General features: G+C 36.6%; 1 protein-coding gene across 1 annotated transcript; it reads left to right on the forward strand.

Annotated features, from left to right (window-relative positions):
* Window positions 1–1,694: 1,694 nt before the first annotated feature.
* LOC132561875 (uncharacterized) lies at window positions 1,695–27,307 on the forward strand. Its single transcript, XM_060226580.1, has 8 exons — window positions 1,695–1,903; window positions 6,285–6,649; window positions 7,603–7,784; window positions 8,101–8,278; window positions 9,267–15,470; window positions 15,672–15,914; window positions 17,276–17,449; window positions 26,967–27,307. The coding sequence occupies exons 1-8, from the start codon at window positions 1,695–1,697 to the stop codon at window positions 27,305–27,307; spliced, it is 7,896 nt and encodes a 2,631-aa protein (XP_060082563.1).
* The last annotated feature ends 648 nt before the right edge of the window (window positions 27,308–27,955 follow it).

A 27,955-nucleotide genomic window follows, 5' to 3' on the forward strand; every position in this document is an offset into this window, starting at 1 on the left:
AATAGTAGAATTACTGTGACGTTTAGGTACCTGGTTGCTATCATTTGAAGGTAAATACTAGGACACAAGATTCAAAATCCTTCACTGGTTCCCAAAGATACTCACTCGATGATGAGGAGTTATGTATTAAGTCTTAAAAACAATACTTATTTGGAAATGGGTTCACGTCACGGAGACTGAGTATGTTATTAAAGTACTACTTTCAAAAGACTAAAGAACAATATATTGATTAATAAAAATGTTACAAAAATAAGACAAAAGCGATGCTTTTATTCAAATGACGTTTAAGAATATTGATAAAAAAAACCACAATTCCTTGAAAGAATTAAGATGAAACAACACAATTGTACAAATATTGAGTCAAGATAATGTTATCCAGACCAATAGATAGAATGGTGTTGATTGCTATGTTTATAGCAGTTCGATCATAAATGGATCTTCATTGCAACATGATGAGAAATGTTAGGAGCATCTAGGATGAAGACTTTGCACGATTCCGTTTTTCGTATCATTATTCATCTTTGGCAATGGTAGGAAAAAGGTCGTTGTTGATATGTAAGTAAAACAAGGTCGCTATGTTAGGTTTGCATACTTTATATCAAATGACAAATTAGACATGTGACCCTAATCTTATTTACCTTTTTTTTCTTTGTACCAACGTATAATTATCTTTATTTATGACCTCGTTGTAAAAAGGTGGCTTCTGGGGTCAGACATAGGAAAATAACATCCTTAAACTAGGTTTACTTAGTGCAGGACGAATTTAGAAGTTACGTAAATGAAAAGCATAACGAAATGATATCACGAGATAAAAACAAAAAGGCCATCTGACAAATCTGATTTGAACTTGATGTGCAAAGACCATAACTCCGTAAATTATTTATCAAACCGGTCCCCTTGTTGAACCCATCCGAGAATATGTTACGCCTCCAAAAGTTTCATCAACATCCATTTTGTATTTTCTTATATCATTGTCTCCACAAGGTTCAATAATAAAGCTGCAAAGGACCATAGTGACGACCGAATCGGGTCCCATGTCCAGTTACATCCAAGATCTTTTTGATATAAGGCTGCATAACAAGTTTAATCTAAAAATGTTCATACTAATTAAATGCATCGTGTTTACAAGGCATATGGCAGTAAAACTGCAATGGGCCATAACCATGTGTTCCAGTGATCAAATTTCAATTACTCATAATTTTCATCAAAATCTATCTTTATTTACTCGAGTTATCGTGTTGAGGACGATGGTATAACGATCACAATAGTTTGGCTGTATTGTATCTTACTCATATTAATGAATATGTGTTATTTACCTGTTTGTCTTTTGTACAATTTCACGATCACCTTTGGTTAGGTGACCTAAACACCAAACCCTTCTTTCATGAATCAGATTGAAATTAAATTGTCTTTCCACATGTCAGTTACACGCCAACAAATCATATTTAGGGGGAAAAATGATTGCTCTGAATATGTATACGTTTAGACAAGATTGGCGCGATATCACTCACGCGTTCATCTTTACTCTATTGCAAAGTATATTCAGGTGAAAGGTGACACAGACCTCAAACTGTAACTTCGCGTCCTGTACATTAGCATATGCATGGCATTCTGACAAAAATTGGGGTTTTGCCTGCCTATATATATTCGCCATAAGGTACACGAGAATATTGGGAGAGTATTACCTGCAGCCGATGGAGGAGATAGAAGAGATAGCAATTGTCGGTATCGGCTGCCGATTTCCTGGAGCCAACAACATCCAAGAGTTTTGGAATGTTTTGGTAAACGGAGAAAACCATGTGAAAGAGATACCAAGAGACAGATGGAATCTTGACGCGATCTATGATCCCGATCCAGACGCGTACGGGAAAACTTATGTCCGCAGAGCGGGACTTTTGTCCAAGTAAGTAATACAAATCATTTTTTTTTAATACAACATTCGTGGAAATCTAATTACCAAAGCAATCGACATATTAGCATGGCAACCGTCAGTTCACATATAACAATCAGTTGTTTTTTTTATTAATCGAACTGTCAAGAAAATAATACTAAGTACCGTTTCTGTAGCTTTTGGTTTGTGTCAATTTAGGGACACATCTGCTTGCTGGAATTTATCGATAAATAAACACTTTATTTCATCTGACCTGTATATAACATACAAAACAAACAGAAGACATTGGTACAGGAATTTTGCTTTATTTCATAAAAGTTTAATTTTCAATATTTCCCGTAAGATCGACTGTGCATTTATATAAAACAAAACAAAGTTTAATTCATTTTTAATATATGTACGAAGATTCTGTGTTCGCATTCTTATCTTGTGAATGGGTAGACTGATCATATCGCTGTGAACACATTACTGTCGACAACAGGGTTATTTATTTGTACATTTAGACATCAATTTTTATTATTTATAAGTTTAGGCTTATTATAATGCAGCACACTTAACAATTTTTTATGGTCTAATCCTGTCAGCTCCGGCGATATTATATCGTCTGTGACAGATGCAAGTCGCCCAAGTGTGTTACTATACAATTTTAAGTAAGCATTTGGTCTCAACGCCCTAGGAAGGAAAGGAGGACAGAACGAAGAGTATAAATGGAACATTTTCTTAAAATCACTTCTTCTGTATGATATGCAAAGATGTTATTCCAATTCGGTCCGACGCATCAATAGGTAACTTTTGTTTAAATGATAGATCACGGAACACTCAGGCGGGGCTACTAAGCGATTTTTTAAAATCCTCCTTCTGCAGAAATGCAAGCTTTGTTCTTCCTGAAATAGGACGATAGCACCAAATAGGGGAAATATAGGAAGTTCATTAAATCTTGTCCAAAACTATATCTGAAGCCTTTTTGCGTAACGGAAACTCAGATAAACACGAGAATATTGGGAGAGTATTACCTGAAGCCGATGGAGGGGATAGAAGAGATAGCAATTGTCGGTATCGGCTGCCGATTTCCTGGAGCCAACAACATCCAATTTTTTTTGGAATGTTTTGGTAAACGGAGAAAATCACTTGAAAGAGATACCAAGAGAGGGCGTAACGGAAACTCAGATAAACGGATGGTTCGACAACCAATGGGACAATAGAGGAATCACTTGAAAACAAGTGTTTATTGTTTGCTCTATAACCCGGTGTACATAATGTAGTCATCCAATGAAATCCCAAAGGACTCTGTCACGATCGCATGTACTCAATATAATTTTCATATGTTGTTTTTCGTGTTTAGTCGTTTATTGTCGTGTACGAGTATTTTATGGTGTGTATGGAAGTACGGCGTCAGCGGAAGTGCGGGTGCACGTGCGGAATGTTGTTTTTATCTACGTGACTACAGGTAGGGTATGCCTAGAGTAATGGCTGTTTTGTGAATGCCTGTGGTCGATTGTCGGTTATTAACATGGAAACAGGCTCGGAAATCAGACCGGGCTCTCCATGACGGGATTTAGTATCTGAGCCAATAGGACTCTGCTACACGCTTCGGCGTCAGGACTTGTCCAAGATAGAGTCAGCCTCAGGAAGTTCTGTTGGTGTGACAGGCGAGTCAGCGTACTAAGGGAAGGAGCGGGCGGTATCACTACACCTACATGTGGTCGACGTCTGGTGTTATGGACGTACTGGTGAGATAACCAGCCACTGCGGAGCTGTGCCAGATTATTTGTGCTAGCAGCTATTTTTTCTATACTGTACCTGCGGGAAAGTATTTTGTGAGGATATTACTGTACCGGACATTCTTGCGGAGCGCTTGTCCGTGTGCCTGGATTGCGGTTCAGGTGTTGACCTTAGTGATGTTTGTCGTGAGGGAAACTTGTGACTGTCATGCCGTGCGGATAACGAACTATGAACTTTGAACTTTCGTGTTGGAGTGAGTGTGAATGTGTCTTAGTGTGAAATTTATATGTATTTGTATATGATATATGTAGTAAATAGTTTCATGAAAAACCGTTTGTTGTCTTCAATCCCAAACACCCTACTCAACCGCTTGTCCCACGTTACAGACTCAGTTATTACGCGCTGAACTTTCCGAACAAAAGATAATTGGAAATAATTCCATGAAAATTATTTCCTTGAAGAAATTGCAAAGAGAGAAATCCGCCAATCAGATCAAAGCAGCCTCACACGATATACGTTGAAGTTGTCGTACATAATCATAGGGGCATGGGCAACAAGCACGCCTTTCAGGTTTCGTGAAAATCAGGTAATTCTTTTGAATTCTGTTGTGCGAAACAAAAAAAAAACATCAAATGGACCTTAGCGGTCAGCCTTAGCGTTATGAAAAGTTCAAATTATGTAGTAAAAAAGTAACGACTGTAAAAGTTTTTTTTTAATCTGGCAACGCGGTTTCTAGTGATACAGCGAGAAAAACAATACTCCTGTTTGAAAGCAGCCGGTACTCAGAATTATAAGATATCTTCCTGTCAGCAATTATTTTTTACACTGTTTTTCTACTAAGAACACGCACATTAAAACGTTTTAAAATGACATTTCCGTTTGTTACCTTTCAAAACTGTATGTCACTAAAACAGTTTAAGCAAATGTTACTTAATTACATTGTACGTTATTTACTATATGTTTTTTCTTTTACTCCAACCAGTGAGTTCTAGCAGAAAGGTAAAAACAGTAATCCACATTCTTACAATATTATCGTCACAAAAATGCCAGATGCTTGAAATACACAAATATGTACATTTACATAGCCATTACACTTAAATATTAATCGACTCATATGCCTTTAGTGACACATAGGCCAAGACAATTGAGCCGCATCTATCTTTACATATTATCTACATTTTAACAGAGAATTATCTTTTTTTTAAAATACGGGCATATTCTTCTCGACATGAAGATATGTTTGTGCTAACGCTTGAAATATATACAAAAAGTTGTAAATGAAAGTTCGAATTTTATCAAAGATATAGTGTAATAGTTGCTCTTTAATATCACGGACGTAATTATCTGTTTATTAAATTTTGACGGAAATTTTTTATATGCAATGCAAAAGAATGGATTTATGCTACGAACATGCACGTGGTTATATTGTATATTAGTTATATTCCTTAAAACATGCAATAATTCTTGTACAATGACATTTTTTTAATCAAAAAGTATTTTTAACTCATCTGCCCAAAGGGCAATTGGACTAGGAAGAAAGAAAGGAATGTGAGGTATTATCACATTACAGTCTCAACGGTCTGTCAACACATAAAAGGTTATCAGGGCCATCAACTAGAGAAAGACAGGACAATCAAAAATGAAATAATATCAAACAAACCAAAAGGTAAAAGACCAATGCTAAAACTCCTAAATGGTTATATTATCACAAAAGAATTAAAATATTAAGTCATAGTATAAAATCTAGACATCTTTCAGATAGCATAAGATTTTATCAATCTCAACAGTTTAAAAAATGGTCTCTAGACGTGTAATTTTATGGCCAATGCAGTCCAATAAAAATGGTTAACGGTAAATGGCTCATCATATCCTATGCACTGAGGATTATCTTCGCCTATCAACATATATGAATGAGTAAGGTGTGTATGGCCCATCCGAAGACAAGGACAACTTCGTCTCGGTGGTTTTCTCCGTAGCATGGAGACCATTCACCGATGATAGCTTTTACGGAGTGTAATTTATCATTGGTGTATCGATATGTAAAGTGAGGTTCGACAAAGTTTTGGAAAAGAAATGATCTTGACCAATAATCAAGGTCACAGGTGAAAAATCTGTCGCGTTCAACCACGCATGCGTCGGCGAAACACCGCGTTAAACACACGGACGACCGCTTCTGGGACGATCGCAAATTAACCCAGTAGCATGGAAACGTGTTTAGAGATGATTGAATGTACACATGGCAACACCAAACTGCCGTGCCCAGCAGTTTAGCTGTCAGACAAGGCATCGTCACGTTTGGCTAATATTAGGGTAGATTATCGGGAAGGGAAGTGGGGACTTTGTTCGTCCTGTTTTTTGGTATATTTCTAGTTGGCATATATCTTTTGATGACGTTGTTATTTCCGGTTGGGCAACGCAGACTCCATAGGTCCAATATTTATAGACATATATATATTTTTTCTTAACATATTCGTATAAATTCAATCACAAATATCATGACTAGATTAATTATCAGTTAATTGGTTTCTAATATCTTTTTTAGCCGAGAGTTTAATTGCATATGCTGGTGTGAAAATTCCTCTCTGAAAGATAACATAGACAATATGTACTAAACAACCACAACGTTACATGGAACTATGTAAGCTTAAGCAACTAGTTTTATTCATTACAGCCATAATGTCTGGGATAACGATTTCTTTGGTATTGCCGAAAAAGAGGCATCAGAGATGGACCCACAACAACGATACGTTCTTGAATGTGTGCACATGGCACTGGAGGACGGCGGGATCACAAGAGCAGAGCTTGATGGTTCCTCAACGAGTGTTTATATTGGCGCCATGAACAATGACTCTAAAACATCTAAAGACGGTGATTATTCACTATTGACAAATTACTCCGTGACTGGAGATGCTGCCAGCATCATCACAGCTCGCGTATCGTACTACTATAACCTGCTGGGCCCTTCTCTTACCATAGACACTGCATGTTCCTCGTCTCTCGTGGCTGTCAACCTCGCAACCCAGTCTCTGAGAATCGGTAAGTTGTTATTTTGGTTTCAATGGTGGATGCATATTGACTTTGGATAGCTAAAAGGTACATTCTATACAGCGGGAATAATGTTTTCAGATCCTTTGAGTGTTTTGAGCATCAAATTTAGATTACATTCTCACACTCGAGAAGTAATAAAGGTGAAAAGGTCAAAAGATTGAAAAGATGATTATCAAGGTCACAATCGTGATTTCTTTACAAAAAGTATACAATGTTAAGTATAAGTGTATATATCATATACTATTTCATGTTTCCTTTGTTATTCATTAAATTTGTTACAAAAATAAAAACTAAAGGTGTTGATGAAACACAAATTGTTTAGTTTTGTTCTTCTTCCATATTCTGCAATTGTGTAATATGTATATGACTAGGTTAACAGACATCTTTTCTTATTTGTATTGAATTCTTAAATGCTTATTCCGATATCTTTCTGGGCCAATTTTTCTATCAATGAATTGTAAGAATTTGTTACAATTTTCGTTAGGCATGTCTTCTTGAATGTAAAAGCTTCTAATCGTAAAATTTAATATCCGTAGACTTATAACTATGCAATTCTGCACTAAAATGAATTAAGATGAAATGTGTTTTCAGGATTGTGTTTGCTTGGCCTGCTGGTTTATTGCCAAATGGCAGTAAAATGTAAAACTATTTAACTGAGGGGTGAGCGAGTTCGTTGTTTGTGCGTGTAGGAATGGGAACGGATCCCGTACAAAAACATTATTATATAACATTATTTCCTAACCTTGTCTGGTTATGCACAATTTACTGTACTGCCTGGTTTGTTTAGAGGGGTTTTTTATTTTTGTTTTTGTTTTTTGTTTTTTTGGGTGGTTTTTTTTTTTTTGTGTTTTTTTTTTTTTTTTTTTTGTGGTTTTTTTTTATTTGGGGGGGGGGGTGTACTTATCAAAGCTGAGCTAAAATGCAAAAACTTCTTTATTTAGGGGAATCCTCTATGGCAATTTGTGGCGGTGTAAACAGTATTTTGTATCCAGACATGTTCGTCACTCTGACAAAAGCTCGGATGGCGTCACCAACTGGCCAGTGTCAGGCTTTCTCCGCTAATGCCGATGGCTATGCCCGAGGAGAGGGATGTGGTATTATCATTCTGGAGAGGCTTAGTGATGTACGTTTCTCTCAGCATTTTCCTGGTTGAAAAGGCTTTGGTTTATCTATCTGTGCCTATTTACTTGCTTTTACTTTTATCAATGAAATATACGTTATGCCATAATTTTTTTTCATGAAATGAAATTAACTGTAAAATATACATATGAAATTTGATAACGATCCACATGGTAAATGACTGACGAGAGCGAGGGGAGATTCAGACAACCTTTTATCAAATTGAAAATCAATAAATTGTCAAATTCTAGTTCATTCTAGTAACACAGAGTGATCCTATATATTTTACAAGGTATTAATAATTCTGTATGTCTATTCAGGCACTACGAAATGGCAGGAACATATGGGCTACCATTCGTACGGGCTGCAACCAAGATGGCCATACAGCAAAACCGATCACTGCTCCGTCCGAGATCCAACAGAAGCAGCTCCTTCACAATATATATCTTAATTCCTTCCACATCAACCCAAGCCATGTCCAATATATAGAGGCCCATGGTATGGATGTTGAAAATATGCATGTACTTACTTAAGGAAGAGTTCGGTGTATATAACCTATTTCAAGGACGAATTATATGTCATCGTTGCTATAAGTACAAATAATTTCTGTGTTCATTCACAACAGCAACTGACAACATACGTTGTATTTTTTCACTCTCAGACCATTGTGTAAACGTACTGACGTTTGATAGATATGTGGTATATACTACTAGTGGTATATGATCTTAACAAAAATGTAGGATATTAGGATATTAGGCATGTAGCATGCTTGAGTGAAGTTTACCGAGTTTGTTCAAATGAATGACCCTGGCTGATTTTTATGGTCAGAACGGTCTTTTTTCCCTAACCAAAATGTGTTTGGTACTGAGCCTGCAGCAAGTTGGAACATACGGCTACCGAGTCCGATCACTTGCAAGGTCACGGGGTCAAATATGTTAACTCTTCAACAGGACTAATCAATAACCGAAAGCCTGATCGTGTTGATATTGGTCTTGTAGGATGTTGGACCAAAAGCTTACTAAAAATTGCAACAGGTCACAGGCGTCAAATGCGTAAAATCTTCAAATAACTCCGGGGTGCCCGGGGTGCATTGTAGTCGGTATAATAGGCTACATTACCAAGATTGTTCAAACCAATGTCCTTGAACCATGTGAGCAATTCAGGCTCAGTTGGCCTCGACCATAGATAGGTCCGTTAAGGTAAATAGGGCTCTTGCTATACTTTATGATTTGTACTAAATTACATTTACATTCTAAATTTGTCAGTTTTGCATACTGATTAGCGACGTTTCTCTTCAGGTCCTATCATTAAACCCAAACCAGTCCTCCTCGGCATATTTTTTGTAGTAGAACTAGGCCAAACAAACTCGAATATGGTGTTATTTTACAGCTGTTGGTTATTTTTCAGTGGTTCATGTTCGTTTGTAAATATTGAAACAGTAAACGAATCTAATATATACATTTGCTCCTCTCATTGTTCTGTACAGGTACCGGGACCCCCGTCGGTGACCCCATTGAGGTCAATAGTCTTGGAAGCTTCTTTAAAGATTATCCAATACTGCGTGATGAAGTGATGAAACAGCGATTTATTGGATCCGTCAAAACCAATATTGGTCATCTTGAATCTGGAGCTGGGGCTGCCAGTCTCATCAAAACCCTTTTGATGATGAAGCATGGTAGAATTGTACCATCACTTCATTCACTTCCCCGAAACCCCCGAATAGACTTTACACATTATGGACTCGATGTACCAACTTCAGTTCGCTCTTGGCCAGCACTTCACGATGGTACCAGGGCTGCCTGCATTAACTGTTTTGGATTTGGCGGTACGAACAGTCATGCTTTTGTTAGGCAATGGGTTGAGGATCCGTCTAATACCAGTACAAGAATAATACATGATAAAGATGAGATAGCCTACGTTCCTGTTTCGGCTAAATCTCAAGTATCTCTGATTAACACTCTAAAGCACATGGCAACAAAACTTAGAGAAGAGCCTTGCGATTTGAATCAATTGGCATACACTGCTTCCTGCAAACGTGACCATCATCGATACCGAACATTATTCATCGAGTCAAGTGTTAAAGATCTTATCAACAGTTGTAACAATGGAATAGATATGCTAATAAATAGCACACTGAAACCATGCAAACAACACAGGTTAGTGTATGTCTTCTGTGGTGTTGGAACAGCCTGGACCAATATGGGAATGGAGCTCGTTAGAGACTTTCCAGTGTTCGCCGAAACCTTGAAAAGCATTGATACATATCTTGCCCCACTGACTGGTTGGTCGATTACTGACAAATTACGTGACGGTGCTGAAATGAAAGACCCTTTTACAAGTCATATTGGTATATTTGCATGTCAGATTGGAATATCTGATCTGTTGAAGCATTGGGGAATATGCCCTGATGCGATTGTCGGTCAATCTGTAGGCGAGGTAGCCGCAGCTTACAGTAGCAGAGTACTGTCATTGGGAGATGCTGTCAAGGTTATTTACTATAGATCTAAAATACTTTCAGAAGCATCAGGGGGTAAAATGGCGGTTATAACTAATGTTGATACTGAGAAAGTTGCAAGAATATGCAATGAAGTTGGTGATGTAGTCATTGCAGTATACCTAAGTCCGGTTGCATGTACAATATCTGGTGGAGAGAAGCAAGTCACAAAAGTGAAATCCCTCCTATTAGAATACTCCAAATCAACAAATGATATACCTTTCTTTCACGATTTGAATGTAAAGTGTGGTTACCATAGTCCAATGGTAGAAACTGCAGCTAAACGCATAAGGGAATGTTTAGAAGGCATTGAACCAAAGAGACCTCACACATCAATATTCTCTACTGTGACGGGGAAAATAGCAGATGAGTTTGCTACACCAGAATACTGGCAGCGAAATGTCTCAGCGCCAGTGTTGTTTTATCAAGCTCTTCAAGAATCTACAAATAACTTGTCAACTCTATTCCTGGAAATTGGTCCTAAGCCCGTACTGAAGGCACATTTGAGGACCATATTTGAAGAAGAAGATATCACTGCCGTTTCCTCAATGAAGACAAACATTGGCTCAACACAGATACATACCATGCTCAGGGAGTTATATACGCTAGGTATGAATCCAAAATGGGAAAATCTTGTTATGAAAAACAATCTGACAAATTTACCACAATACCAGTTTGATGGAAAGCATTTGTTAGTAGAATCAGATTATCGGTTCCTTAGAAAGCAAGGATTCATAGACGACTCTTCAGGCAGATACCTTATGTTGACGAAAAAGGAGTCGAAAGGGGAATTCAAGGTCAACGTAAGTCCAAACACAACTCCTTTCGTATACGACCACGTCATAGACGATGCCGTAATCATTCCAGGTGCTGTTTACACCGAGGTTGCCCTTGAAATTGGAATGAGCGTGATGGGTATCCCAGCAGAATGTATGCAGGTTGAGTATGATATCATTAAAGCAGTTCCCTTGACCAAAGGTAAGCCGTCTTATCTTGACGTGACATCCAACGAAAACGAAACAAACGATATCGCGTTCTCAATTTTCAAAGATGAGGTCACTGTTGCTAAAGGATTTGTGAGAAACCGACACAATACACACACACCTATCATTCCAGTTGAAAATGTGTGCGTAAGATCAGGTACACGTATGGAATGCCAGGAAATATACAAGGAATTAGCAAAGCATGGATACAAATACGGTCAATCGGTCCAGATTCTAGAGTCAATTACATTTAACAAAGACGAATGCAGTGGTTATATACACCTCACTGACGAAGTAGAAAGCCAGATCAACCAAACCTCTTTCCATCCTGCAATCCTGGACGCTATGTTGCACTCAAGCGCGTTGATTTTCCTTTCCGATAAAAAAGGATCTTCGTACAAGATCTACCCTATTCGTCTTGGAAACGTTTCTGTATTTAGATCATTCGAGAAACGAATGGTGTGTTACACGCGAATCATACAAGAGGTATATGACAGGATCATCACAAACATCATTCTGACTCGACCAGATGGTCTGGTACTTGCTGAGATAAAGGAAATCGAACACCAGGTCATGGACGGTAGCATGGGAGTTAACACCATGGCTTATCAGATCTGCTGGACTACTGAAGATATTTCTTCTGTGATCAACAATTCATTTGACGAGGCAAAACCGAAAGTGGCAATTTTTTATGAAGACAGCGGAGTTCATAACATTCTCAGAACCTTTTATCCCCGTGGAGAGTCATTCCGACTGTCGGATTTGGAGAATAACTCCGCGTCCATGATATCCCCATCAGACATTGAAGATTTAGACTTGTTCATATTTATTCCTGGTTCTAATGTTGTCCACCAAAGCAGAAGTAGTGATGACGTGTTTTATAATGTTTACAAAAACTGTGAGGCTTTCCTTAACATCATGAAGAAGCTGAAAGATATAAACAAAACTGTAATTATTATTACAGAAAACACTCAAGAAGGTGGTAGTACAAGTGACATCAAAAAGAATATATTTGGTGCAGAATTATGGGGATTTACCAGATCCTTACGACATGAGGGAATACGATGCCGAATGATTTTGATTGATGTTCAGCCGACAATCGCTTCAGAAAAAGTGACACTCCACAATACCATTACATTCCTCATGTCCGCAAACGCCACTTCGACAATGGAATGCCTTATTGTTGATGGTCAGATTCATAGTAACTTTCTACAGCGGAGGCAGCAAAGTGGATTACAAACCCAGCACAGAATTTTGTCAACTGACACACACCTGGACCTCTGTTTACGGTCTACGAAGTCGGACAAAATAGATAGACCGTTCCTGATACCAGAAGACCGCAAAAATGTATCAGAAAAAAACCATGTCACTATCCAAGTTGACGAAATATGTATTCAGTCGTCGTCGGGATTGTGCGTCACGGAACTTGATTCAGGTACAAATAATTCACTTTGGGCAGACTACTGTGAAAACGGATATTCTGTTATTGGCTTAGAATTCATAGGGACTATCTCGGGGCAAAAACAATCGAACCGTGTTGTGACATGTTATCAAACAAGAGTTGCAAATAGGGTGTCAGTACCGGAACAATTTGTATGCGACCTATCAAGTTTTCGGAATTACACACCCGGTTTGATGAGCAAATCAATGCTGATGTGGTCTATAATGCAACGAGTCCCAAGCAAATCGACTGTATGCATCATAACGGATTCAGGTCAATCTGAAAATACAGAAGCAACCCTTCTCCGGAATATGTTGAAGACGGTAAAGCACTGTCGTGTTCACGTCACGTCCACATCCTATCTTAATGATGCAAGATATCGTGAGAATGATGTGTTTGTTTTATTTGAAAAATTCTCACAACACGACATAGCCTGCGTCTTACGATCAGGAATCACTGTCATAGGTTTTGAAGATGAGATGTCTTTCCTGACCTCTCAAGTTTTCCACATGAGTTCAAGAGGTATTAATATCGATACAATCACAAGAGGGAATTCATTTGACAAGAAAAACACATCTTTTCCTAAAGTCAGTCGTTGGTTGAAACGGTATCTTGAACGACATGACTTGTCTTATAACATTGGAAGATCACTTAAGATGCAAACAATCAAACTTCCTGGCGCAAAAGATTTTGGAAAGAGGGACATGAAAGTGCAAGCAGTGGAAGACAAACTGATCCATAAAAATGCAACATACGTGGTTGTGGGTGGACTTACTGGCCTTGGTTGGGAAATCGTCAAGTGGCTGGGCTACCAAGGTGCAGGGATAGTAGTAACACTATCAAGGAAAGGCCACAATCCACAAATGAAAGAACAAATTCAGAACGCCATGGACATACATAAGTATGAAATAATTCCAAAAAAATGTGATGTTAGCAATTATGCAGACGTAGAGAAAACATTTGATGAAATGAGAATACAATTTCCATATCACCCAATTAAAGGGATTTTTCAGGGTGCTGGAGTGTTGAGAGATACTCTTTTTGAAAACATGACAATGGACAAATTCAAGGAAGTGTTGCAACCAAAGGTTTTAGGAACCTGGAATCTACATCTCGTATCGAAGGGTTTACTTTTGGATTTCTTCGTCATGCATTCCTCTACTACATCTGTGTTTGGAAACGCTGGTCAGACAAATTACGGAGCAGCTAATTCCTTCCTGGATTCATTGGCCTTTTACAGACGAGCCCAAAATCTACCTGGACAGAGCATCAACTGGGGCGCATTGTCTGTGGGTATGGCAAAAGACGACGCGACGCGAAATAACCTAGAAGCACAAGGGTTTTATGTACTTGAAGCAGACAAAATCAAAGAATGTCTTCTTGACTCCTTAATGCGAAATCCATGCCAAATAATCTATGGAATGTTTGACTGGAGTGTCATTGGGAAAAACCCCGCAATGATGCTTAATTCTGCATCTGATAAAGATGAGTTAGCTAAAGTAGGGAAGATAACAGGCCAACGACGTGTTGTCAACACTGTGGTGGACCATACTAAGCTCATGGAAGCACCCTTCGAGGAGCAAAGAGAGACACTCAAAGATATGTTGTTCAGCGTTATCTCAAAGGTTTTATCGATTGACGAACTAGAACTAGATAAAGAATTTAATCTTCTTAGCTTAGGGATGGAGTCGCAGAAAGCCGTAGAATTGATCCAAGAAGTGAAAGAAGCCACCGGCTGTCGTCTTCCGGTTGCATATGTCCTGTCCCCAAATTACACAATAGAAATGCTAATTGATTTTGCACATTCGAACATCTTAGATGTTGTAAATATGAGCGCGACTGAAACTTCGGAAATAAAAGATGACGTGCATGGATCACTTTCATGGATGGAAAAATTTTACATTGACATGCGCGAAAACAACGCAGAGGATACAAGTCTATGGTATAGTATTGATTTTAAACTTGGAAGTGGTCTGTCAAATATCAAAATATGGCAATCTGTATTGAGGTGGATCACAATCAGAAATCCGGAATTAAGAACATTATATCTACCAACTGGTCAGCAATTTCGATTTGGTATGAAGAAAATTGTCATGGATCCAGAGGATGCAAAGATAGACCTACGTTGCGTAGACTCGCAAGTGATGACAAGAATGACAGACAAGGATATTGTCAAATATTGCTCTTTCGATATTACAAAAGATCCACCGCTGCGTCTTCTATATTGTAGCACAGGAAAGAAACATCGCATAAGGTTTATCGTAAGTCACGTTAGTTTCGACTTGCAAAGCTTTTTTACATTAGTCCCACAGTTTCGGCTCTACGTACTTTCATATGCTTTTAAGAAAGATATCGTTGTGGAACCGCTAAAACCATTAGATATTGCTGTACGCATGGAAGAGAGTATAGATGCAGACAGAGACTATTTTGAGAATTTCTGGAAAGGAGAGATTAAACGGATAAGAAGTGTGCCGTCTGCAGACGGTTCTCAAAAACCCCTGCCGATATCGGAAAAGACAGAGAAAATAACGTTAAAGCTTCCATACGAATTAGTTGATAAAATCAATAGCAACTATTTTGATGTTACTGCGCCTGTATTACTCTTTAGTTTGTACCGGATGCTTCTACAACAGGTGACCCACGTTTCCGTCGTCCCTATTGTAATGGTGGTTGATATGCGTCGGCACTTTCCTGAGTTCATGGATAGGATATGCCTTGGCACCAACTACATACCTGTCATAACAGAGTTAAATAGCTCGAAGGCAACGTTAGGTGAATGCATTGCAGTGTGTTCGAACCAGATTATGTTAGCTTCTGCGAACAGCCTGTACCCCTTCGAACTTATCAAGCAAATTGACACAAATAAACAAAACTGTTTCCGGCATTTTTTCAACATCAGAGACATATCAAAACAAGTAACTAAAAACACTCAACATTCCAGGTATTACATGGAAAATGTGAATCACGTTACAGGGTTTCTTAACCAAATCGAGACAGCTTTGAATGTTGTGACTGATCGCAAGGCCGGATCAATGGAACTAGTGTTAAGTTACGATTCAAAAAGCATTAGTTCGTCACAAGCAAACAGAATGCTCAATGATCTCTCCATCTTGGCTTTTGCTGTTGTGACAAATTCAGACCTACAGCTAAATGAGGTTCCAGTGGAAAGTTGTTGGACCGACTCCTCACCCAAAATAGACGAGTATATGTCAACAGGTAATTATATAACATATTCTACTGTCAACCATCTCAACATTAAATTTATAAATAGTTATAGTTAGTTCGACCTTCCATCCTTTATTATGGTCAGATCGATTTTTCTGATGAGGTTACATATCCACCAACAAATCTTTGAAGGGTTCGCAAGTGATGCTTTATAAGCAGAAGGTGTGTAGTGCTAGAGCGACCCTAAAGAAATTGCTGGTTGAGTTATATAAAATGCAGTTCCTATGCTGTGTGATACAGTTTGATACATTTTCGCTCCTCTGTTTGGTTTATTTCGCATGTTTGTTGTTTATACATTTCTTCATATCGCACGTTGTATACACAGTTAGTGGAGTTAACGTTAATTCGAATAGTTTTAATATATAAAAAAATTAAGAAATATAGAAGATTTTGGGCTGTTATTGCAGTTATGAAGTTTACGTTTTGTTTTGATATACATTCTGCCAAGCAATATTCGATATCAGCTGCTGACTTAACATGATAACTGCATTCAAACGAATTGGCTTTGTGTTTATGTTGCAGCTATTAGTCTTTTCTCTCTCTTATTTCTCACTCGATGTTAGATATTGAAGTATTGGTCGACAACTGCTCCACAATTTTTAATCAAAATCATCTTCACCTTTTTTGACTTTTGAAACCATAATTTGTTTTCCTTCTTAAAACTTCGCTTTTTCCATACTCACCTCTTGTCCTAATTAGCAAATACCTTTGTACCACCTGGCGACTGTTTTGTTTTCAATGCATGTAGGAGACGTCTGATTGTTGGGTTACACGCCACCTCATCCATCCCCACCCCCACCTCTGCAAGTCTTTCTTCGATGTATTCAATTACGGAAGATATTTCAGCACCCCTTCCTTCTATTATGCCCCACTGCATTATCCGATGTTTTTTTTCTTACTCTTCTGTTATGCTTTTCTATCAATGCTTCGTTTACCATTTTTAGTTTTTATTATTATTATTATTATTATTTTTTTTTTTTTTTTTGTTTCTTTTTTTTATTTCTTTTTTTTCTCTCTCTCTCTCTCTCTCTAATTTATGCTATTCCAGAGTTTCTTCCCTTCTATTCTAAATTAATACCCTACTCGTTCAGGACATCAGAATGTAGCAAAGCTTAGTTGACAATTATTTATTTGGTTCCTAGTTAATAGTTAAATTTACATCATGAATCAATTGTTGTTTATTTCTTATGACTTGGTCAGATGATGACTATTGTTATTGGGGCTTTTTTTATTTTCAATGATTTTTATTTAATCAATCAAAACAAATGTGTCCAACGTAATGATACAAGGACAACGGTGTGGTTCAATACAATATCTATTAGATATTTAATTTGGTTAACTCTTCCCCGCAGTGACATTTATGAAAGAAACGATAAGTGGTTGGGAACATCCGGCACACTTGAAGCTCAGCGAGGTCAACAACATACATCAGATAGCGTGGGTCAATCCGGATGGAAACAGTACATCTGAAAAAAGTGCAATCCCTATGACATGTGTCATCGATGTAGACACCGCAAAAACATGTGGTAAGTATACAACGTATTGAGTCATGAGCATCTGTGGTTCTATGATCATTTTTATGATACCAAACCCCAAAGTTCAGGAATCTATTGTTATCTCGATCCTGTCCGTAAACTCCTCCACATTTAGATATTTTCTAATCTTCGTCAAAACCACTGAACAGACTTTAATGAAATTTCACTGGAAACTTCAATGCGGGCGGGGTTCCAATAGAATAAATAAAGCAAATGCTTTAAAAACCTTCTTCTGTATGAATTCTGTTCGAATTTATTCTGAATCCATTTTTCACGAATATAAATCAATTTGACTTGGTTTAGATTTAGGATCTATCAACCATTTAGACAATTCATTAACGATGAAAATGATAATAACACATCCAAAAAAGTGTAAGAAAACGTCGGTCTGAAAGTTGTGAATTGGTCTGCATTAAATGACAAGCACAATTAGTTGTCAACAAGTCGTCAATAAAGTATGATGGAGGAGGCTGCTACAGTGACATTCAAATCTGAGAGCACATAACAGGCCCAACAGTAGCCCCACCATCCGTGAAAATTTTCCACGTGACAACTGGCTGTTGTGGCGACGTCAAATGAATAAAAAAGACTGATGTCAGTGGTGTTAAATGACAAATTAAATGGTTAGTGTCAATTATTTTGGACAATAATGGACTGGTATTGTGTACTTAACGTAGGAGACAGGAAGTATTCACCTGTGAGCAAACCAATGTCTTAGGTATAATATTCGACAGGAAAAGATCGCTCCTTCCAAATATGGAATACCTTAAAACCAAATGCCTTAAGGCACTGAATATTCTAAAGGAGGTGTCCGACACTGGCTTGGGAGCTGATAGAAAAGTTTTGCTAAGACTTTATAGAGCTCTTATTATATCAGAATTATACCACAGTTCCATAATGCATGGATCTGCGAGACCTTCATATCTCAAATTATTAGACACCCTTCATCGCCAAGGTCTCAGTATGTAGAGGCTAACGAGCCATCACTATATAGCCGTCGAAATAAATTGGCTTTACATTACACCATGCAGCTTAAGTCAAATCCTTCAAATACTGCTATTTCACTTGTATTCGATCCTAAAACAAACTAAATACTTTTGCACCATTCGCTCTTTTACAAAACACAAATATTGATGTTACCAAAATCATTTGGAATTTTGAAAAGATTAAATCAGACACGGACAGTTGCGTCTTTCGTTCATCCTTCTCGAAATTGCAGTTATTATATAATACATTTATGTACTGATGGTTCAAAAGATAATGATTAGGTTGCCGCTGCCATGGTCCCACAAGATGAAACCTATGGATGCTGACTACCGAACAACGCTTCAATATACTCGGCGGAAGCGCGAGATATCTACTTCGCCCTTCCAATATATTCAACAAACAAAATATTGAGAGCTGTTATCCATGCAGACTCTCTTTCTGTAATGTAGTAATTTGAAATAAAAATCAAGAAACTGACAGAGGGGTTGTATTGTGTTTACCAGAAATCAAAGATAATAACTTTAAATAATTTTTAATCTATAATTCTAGGAGGGTGTTCCATTTTTTCCATTCCTTTTCTAGTTTTTTAACAAAATGATCCCCTTTGTAACATGCTATATATTTTTGAACATAATAATGGTCTTTTATGGTATTAATTAAGGCATTTACTGATAGAGTATTTTGAAGGCATCTGGTCTTGTAAATCTAATGCTTGATCATAATTAAAATTTCATTATCTAGTCTATTACTTGTTCCTGACTGTGATACTATGCCAAAGAGGAAAGATTCCTTGTTAAAAGAAAAAGGGAAAATTAAAGCATCCAATGATGTTTAAAAGCTGTAGCGGAAATTTTGTACTAAAGAACAGTCCCACAGTGTATGCACTATTGTTTCCCTATTTTGATTACAAAAAACACATAAAGGGTTATTTGAAAGGCCAGATTTGCATAGATATACATTTGTTGTCAGTATGTGATGGAAAATTCTTACTTGGAGCCATTGAAGTTTTGTATTTGTAGTTATTCGAAATGAAATTTTATATATTTTTCCCATTTTTCGTCGCTAATGTCAAATGTTTTCCCCCCATTTCTTCCTACCTGTTGGAATAACCTTATTTTTAGAGAGTACTACATAACAGTCCCTAGCTCCTTTAGTGTTTTTGTAAAAGATTTCTAAATTAAGAGGCATAATTGGATACTCTAAATCTACTCTGAAATTATGCCCAATATTGTTCTGATTAACATACCTTCTAATTGCTGATAGGATACCATAATATTGCACAAAATTCGTATTTATATTGTATTTGTTATTAAATTCACCATGTGTTTCGAAAGTATTAGTGTTGAAATCTTTTATCATGTCATTAAAAATAGTAATTCCACATCTATACCATTCAGGATAAAAAACACACTTCTGGTTTATAGTTAACCTCTCATTATACCATAGCGGCTGTTTTAAAAATGATGGTTCCTTTTCCATTAAAAGATCTTCTTTATAGGAAAGTTTACTCCACCTTAGCAATAGAAATATCGAAAATATTTTCATTCGTAATACATTAATACTATATCATGAACTTGCCTTTAACTTTCGTGTTGCTTTTTGCTGGGTTCGTGGACACATGGGAATACCAGGCAACGAAAAAAGTAGATCGTGCCGCAAAGGAAGCTTTATTGCTACTACCTATTGTTTTTAAACTTCATTTTACAGATTTTAGACCATTTATTAAACAAATTTTAACAGCTCAGTGGCAGGAGGACTGGAATCAATATACCAATGATAAATTGCACTCCGTAAAAAAGCATGGTCTCCATGCTATATAGACAACCATCGAGACGAAGTTGTCCTTGCCTGTCTTCGGATGGGCCATACATACTTTACACATTCATATATGTTGAAAGACGAAGATAATCCTCGGTGCATGAGCCATTCACCATTAAGCGTTTTTCATTGCACTGCATTGACCTTCTTTCTACTCGAAAATGTTTTTATCGTAACGTTACAAGTCGCAAAACCCTTTTTGAAATGGTTGAGATTTGTACAATTCTATGTTACCTGAAAGAGGTTGGTCTCTATAATAGACTATGACGTACCATTTTAATCTTTTGTGACAATATACCCATTTAAGTTTTTTAGCATTTGTCTTTTACTTTTTAGTTTGTTTGGTGTTATTTCCTTTTTGAAACGCTGTGTGTTTTACTGGTTGATGACCCTAATGACCTTTTATGTGTTGACGGTCCGTTATATATATATGTATATTAATCTTTCTTTTGTTTATCCTTTGCAATAGTTTTATCGAATTAGTGTTTGGATGACGATTATGGTCACAGGTTATTTTCCTGATGTTTTGGCGAAATTTTTTTTTTTTTTAAACCCTCTCTAAAACTTTTGACACCAGTTTGTATCAACCTAACAACCATACTTAATCAGCGTATTGAAATTTGCAGATTTTTGGTGTCTAATCATCCAGACAACAAAGAGGAGGTATTGTTTCAAGACGGAAGACTGTTTCATGGCTCAAGCCTGGAGATCTAGAATCCGGAAAATTATGTCATCATACAGGAACAGATCATCTTAACCCGAAGCAGAATAAATGGGACATGTTGACATCACAACATTGTCTAACGCGGGAAAAGACACGGCTGAAAGACGTCAAGACCGAAGAAATCAATAATCAATTAAAAAACATTTGACCATATTAGGTCTTTAGATTGAATTAGAATGTTTTTAGCTCTATGATCATGTATGCATTTTAAAAGAAAGTTTTAAGGCCTGTGATCGTTTATTAATTTAATAAGAATATGTTTGCATACAATCGTGGGCACATCATTCAGAGAGTTGGAAGACAAGGCTCGTGTTAAGATTTTAACAGAGTTTTAAGCCCCATTTACTAATTATGATTGTATAAGAACGCTTTAAGCCATATGATATTGATATTATATATATATTTATTTAACCGGAACGTTTTTATCACTGTAATCATGAACAGTTTTCGAGTAGTAAAATGGTTTTTTATACTTATGGTCTTGTATATATTCAAGGAGAAATTTTGATCCTATTATCGTTTAAAGAGCACTATGATCGTTAAAAATTATATAAGAACATTTGAGCCCTATTATTAGATATAGATTAATAGAGAAAAGTTGTGTGCCCTATGATCATTATAGATAAAAATAGAAAATTTTGAACCATATGGTCTTTCATACTTCAGGTATGGAAGTTGTAATCTCTACGAGCGTATATGAATAAGAAAAGAAAATTTTAAGCCATATGACTGTGTTTAGATTGAATAGGAAACCTTTGATCGTGTAAATATTTAATTGAAATGCATGGGATCTAATGATCGTGTACAGGTTTAATAGGACAGCCTTAAGCCTGAAGATCATGTATAGAGAACGTTTAGAGTCCTTTGATCGTATGCTAATGTTTGAGTCCAGTTTGGAGATCTATAACATGCATAGATGTAAGAATAACGTTTGGAACCCATCGACTACATATTTATTATGAAGGTTTTGAGCCTTTGAATGGGTCATATGTTTGATTAGCATGTTAGGCGCCCTTTAACTGTGTGCAGATTTAACCAGAACAGTTTATACCTATAATCGTGAACAGATCTCCGTGTATTAAGAGTGTTTTCAGTTATATGGTCTTGTATATATTCAAGAAGAAAGTTTTGAGCCCTATGATGGTCTACAGACTAAATAAGCATTTACCATAAACGGATTAACGATGCGCGCAAAGAATGTGTATGATTATATAAGGTGATATACTATTTGTTATAGGCTTCGGATGTAACTACAAGGTTAGAGCAAACATAAATGAAAGAAAGATACTTCAAAAGTCTATAGCGCATTGATTGGAATTGTCTTCACTATCTTGTGGATGAAGAAGAAGGACTAACCTAGTTTACCGATCTTTACCTATTTTGTCAATGAACTATATATCAATTTTAATTATGTTTTGAACGGACAGTACTATCCTGAATTCGTCATCAAACATGGTCCACTTGAAAGTGGTAAGGGGATATAAGTACATAAAATATTCAAATATTTTGTCACATTATTGGCCTTTTACCAAGTGAGTTCGACTGATATTTGTCATACTTGTGTAATAAAATTCGTCCATTTTCGCATTTTTCATTGGCTGCGCCAGTTAGAAATCAATTATGATGACGTAATATGGGCAAAAATGTTACATCATGAAATGGCACCACAAAATGGCTCCATGTGCTTAATTTTGTCCTTAACATTTATTCTATAGAACTTGTCAAATCTTTTTGCGAATTATATAATGAAACATACCTTAATTGTGTTATATTTCATGTGAGTCTGATCTTGACATTTGAGACTACTTTCACAAATCCATCCATGAATTGAATAATCATTCACTATCTTAAATATGCACGAATCGTGTTGATATGACCATATATAAGTATGTACGATGACTGATTGTGAGCCTCATATTGATGGGTTTAACTTTTGGCGGGCATATCTCATTATTTTTAAACATAATACCCTTCATTATCTATACACTTTTGCCAGTGATGTTTAAGGGCCTCAATGACACTTTTAAAGACGTTTTTTTTTTCTTGACCGTTCGGAAAGTCCTCCACTGCATGCTAGACGTTACACATCTGACCAAAAGTGAGTCTTTTTCAATTCTGGAAATAGATGAAAGTCTGATGAAGCGAGATCGGGCAAATAAGATGGATGTTCAATCAATTCAAAGTCACCATCGTTAATGACAGACTTATCAATAACAGACTTGTGAACAGGGGCATTGCCCTGGAAGAACAAAGCATCTTAACAGAGTTTTCCGCGGCGCTTGAGTTAAATATATGTATCTTTTCAAAGTAGCATATGAAGGGGCATCATTTTGTCTGCATTGACCTTTTGTCTATTTCAGATTTTTTTACGTTACAAATCTAAAGACCCTTTTTGAAACTGTTGAGATTTGAAAAATCTGGGTTATCTGAAAGATGTTGGTCTATATTATAGACTTTGACTTACCATTTTAATCTTTTGTGATAATATTGCCATTTAAGATTTTTAGCATTTTTCTTTTACCTTTAACTTGTTTGATGCTTTTTCCCGTTTTGGATCGCTGTGCGCTTCACTGGTTGATGACCCTTATGACCTTTTATTTGTCGACGGGTCCTTAAGAATAAAATATTAATAACTCTTGATGCTACCAAATCAGTATAGATATTCTAACGTGCTAGACCTTTCTTATGAAAATATTGAATCACTACTCTTGAAGCGATTGTGTCCATCTTCACTGTTTGCTACCTCTTTGACATTAACTTACCAAATGACACCAATCTTGGGGTACATAGCCATAAATAGTCAGGGAATAGTAGATCTAAAAAAGGACACCCCAGCTTTGCTTCTCCAATAAAAGGCTTACAACCTATCAATCAGCCCTTGTATGTATAAAAGTAAATATTTTGGAGCTGTAACGACCAATTACGGTCTTAAAATTCTTATTTGTAGTTATATATTTAGTCTCCACATTATCAACATATAGTTACACTTTAGGAAACAAAATAATTTTGAGTACACTAAAGAGAAAAGAGGCGTTTGTGCTTGATTACATTTTTTTCTGGGCTCTGCCACATGTTTAACTTGTACTGGCAGTATTCTTCACAATTCATTTTTTCTCTATCAGTGATCGGATCATTTCGTCGGCATGTTTTTAATGTTTAACGGCCAAACGTACTGACTCCATTTGTTCTTTTTAATGATGTTGCATGATACATTTTATGTAACTGGCGGTATTGTAGTGTAGACCTACGTGTAGATTACTTCATTAAGGTGAAAGCGATTAAATAATAGATAACAAAAATGACTTTGCTTTGTTTTCACTTATTTCTCTATTTCAGATTAAAATTCATAAAAAAAACTGCTTTGTTCTGTTCTTGCTACCATGACACAGTAGTTTTATTGAGGACCTTGTCTCTAGGTACGTTGATTTGTTGAATTCCGACTAAATTTGCTTCATAGTGTTTTACTTAAATTAGTTATCAGTGAAATGATACCAAATTTGACGTGTAACTTCGAACCTTATCATTCTAGATCTTTTTTGTTCGTAGACTCCTTATTAATAGCAAATAACAACCATAGCAACCAACTAAACTATTGAAGCCAGTGCAATAGTGAATCAGTCTATGAAATAACAATATTAGAGTAATTATGATAAAAAGTCATAAACAGCTAAAATCCCTTAATTTCTGACAATGATAATATCCATTCTATCGAAAAAAAATATGATGCATTCCATTAAAATTGGAATCAATTTTAGAGATGGAAAACACAAATGCCACAGAAGCTGTAAAGCATGTGTCTAATGGCGACTCACCAAAGGGCGGTAGGCAGTAAACTAAGTCATTTAGAAGGAATTCAGATAGATCCTAACTACATTTATCTACTAAAAACAGGACATGTGACATTGTAAATATCCTACACATGTGGTTAGTAAACTTGTTAATTCATTATACCATAGTTTACAGGTAATTGGTAGAGACATCGGTAACTGGTTAAAGCGACTATTACCTTAGATTTCAACATCGGGAAATTGAGAATTCGGCATATGAATAATAAAATATATCCATAATAAAGCGATACACGCGCCTATAACGTCAAATTTATTGTTTTTGTACATATTTTTGGCGTCGGAACATAGTGTGTCTTGGCTATTGTTTATAAACATGTTCGCGCTCGGTTTATTACGAAGAAAGCCGGGTGGGTCACATGGTTTGTCACTTGACGAAGTCATTTACTTCCACCGCAAAGAAAAATGGATTACGAGGAAAGTGTAAACAAACGCACATGTCTTCTGTATGACACTTGCTTTAGCGCCTTTTTTATTTCTTGTTTGCAGCAAATGATTCTACAGTTTTATAATATATCATTTTAACGGTCAAGTTTATTGTTTATCATCACGGTCGTTATTCTCACCGTAACACCAGTATCGTCATATTTTTACTCCTAGAACGAATACCCCCAATTGGGCCGCACTTTACAGTCAACAATAATCACACGTTGTCGATAGCAAATTCAAGCGAATAACACAACTATTTTCATTCAACAATTATCAGATAATACTTTTACTGGATATTGGATTAAAATCAACGACAGGCGGATACGTTTTAATTATAGGGCTAACGTTAAGCTAACCATTCAAGAAGCAGCTTCGCACATTCCGAATCCGTATTCAGACCAAGATCCTCCTTCATCTTTCGCCATCTACCGATCTCCTGTATATATATATATTATATAAATTCTTGCCTGTCCTCTTTTCTGGTCTGACTCCTTTCTCTTACGCTTTTTGGCACTTTCTGTAAGGTAACTTTTAGGTCCTCGTCGCTTTTACGCATTTGCGTCCGCCATATTGCTTCTTTCTAGGCTTATAGGCATGCGCAGCATTATGGTTACAAGCGGTAATGTATGAATTAGATCAAGACCGCACTGTTAACATTCTTTATTTTTTAGATATCAATAAAAAAAATGGTTGCAGTGACTTTTAATTTTAGTAATTAATGAAAAGTCCTAGTTTTGTAACATACCATTGGAAAATAGAACGTTTTATATCGTTTTCTCGTAGTGTGTTTTAACATTATAGTCGCGGTAATTATATATTACTTGGATTGACCGCGATTTACATGGCGTATATCTTCGATGAAGCAAAAGACGCATATTCTACCAGAATACCTGGTATCATTTTGGGTTCACATTTTAGAAATACCTACCATGTCGCGAACTTTTTGTCATTGATTGAGTTACCGCCCTTTATTCGAACTCTCCATTTGAAGTCGGAAACGCTCAAAAAGATGGAAGTCACTTCATCACATGGTTTTAATTTACGACCTTCTAAGGTGCGTAACTATAGATGAGTTTGAGATAATTTCTATGTGAAGAATTGAATACAGCTATTTCACATATTTCTAGAAATAGGATTCGGATATTGATCAGATTATCTCCCAAAATGTTGTAAATCTTACTCTTTCAAAACGATGCGTGTTGGTGCACTGGTGTTAACCGAAAAATAGTACCTAAAAAGCTATGACAATTACTCGTGGGCAGCGAAAACTATTTCAAGGACCAGTTCTTTGCCATCCTCCTTCTTTGAAAAGAAGACTTTAAAGACTGTTTCACCCAGAGCACGTGATCTCGCAAAATATTTCTAAATTTAAACCTAGATCTTCTTCTAGTCTTGATTAAGACAGTAGGGCGTCAGATTTTACAAGTGAGCTGCCGTGTTCTGCCTCGTATGTATTTGGAGGAAGACAGGGGCGTAGCTTCCATAGAAAGAAGAAGCCCGGGCTTACACATAAAAAAATCCGTGCATAGAGTATGTCGGACAAAATTACAAAACTCAGGTTGAAAATAAATTGATAAATAAAAAATATACATAGACAATTGTTGAATAACTAGGCTTAGTGCATTGCTTTCCGAAACTTTATACAAGTCATACTATTCTACTTCTTACCATTATTTCAACGTTCATGATTATAATGTTGTTAAAGTGCAAATTTTCAAAATTTCAAAGGCTTCTGGATTACAGACGTCGATCGACAAGTTTTTCGAACAAAATAAAGTCGAATCGAGTGACCACACTAAAAGTGACACATCAAAGACCGAAGGTACATGTAACATTACAAGCCAGTCTGATTCTCCTGGACCGAGCAAGATCGCCACAGGCACAGACCAAGGCACACTAGGCTTAGACAGAAAGCCATCTCCGAAAGGGCCCACTTACCCTGATATGGGACTAATTACCCAGAAACTCAATGACGAACAGATTCATAATCTTCTAATAAAACCCCAATGGCAAGATTTAGATTCTTTTGAATTTCTTTCTAGGTAACTATATGTAGTGGCATTTCTGTGTGCTGACGTAATATGTGTTTAAAAATCATAACAGCAAAAATGTCTACGGTGACAATCAATTACCGATCACACATACCATATAAGGCCGCTCATTTTTACACTATAAAAACGATATTTCTTTTTTGCGATTTGAAAATCAATAAATTTCACGGATTTAATTTTTGAGACCACAAATCGCCATTGCTGAAATCGTGAGAATATCATCACATCAAATATAATCGGCTATTGGTATGATATTCAATGGTTTCCCGTGTGATATAAGATATATTTCACGAGTATGTCAGATTCTTCAATAGCTTCACGATTGCGTAGCACGAATGGAAATACATGTAGTATGAAAAAAAAATGTGCTATGCCAGTAAAATATAGGCCTATTTCATATTACACGGAGAATAATTGAATTTCCTGTTTGTTGCATTTACAGCCCTAAATTAACATGCAGAAACAGATTTCCAAAACATTCAGTTCACCACTAGTGACTTAGTTGCCTATATATATATAATCTTAGTACGTTATATTATCACTACAGTTGTTATATAGGTAATGACATTATAAGATTTATAAACTTGATAATTCAAAATATTTCACTGCATAGCAATACGTGCGCGACGATGATCAGAAATTA

Source organism: Ylistrum balloti, unplaced genomic scaffold (assembly GCF_031769215.1).
Source record: "Ylistrum balloti isolate Yb309-2 unplaced genomic scaffold, AGI_CSIRO_Ybal_v1 Utg371294, whole genome shotgun sequence".
NCBI lineage: Eukaryota > Metazoa > Mollusca > Bivalvia > Pectinida > Pectinidae > Ylistrum > Ylistrum balloti.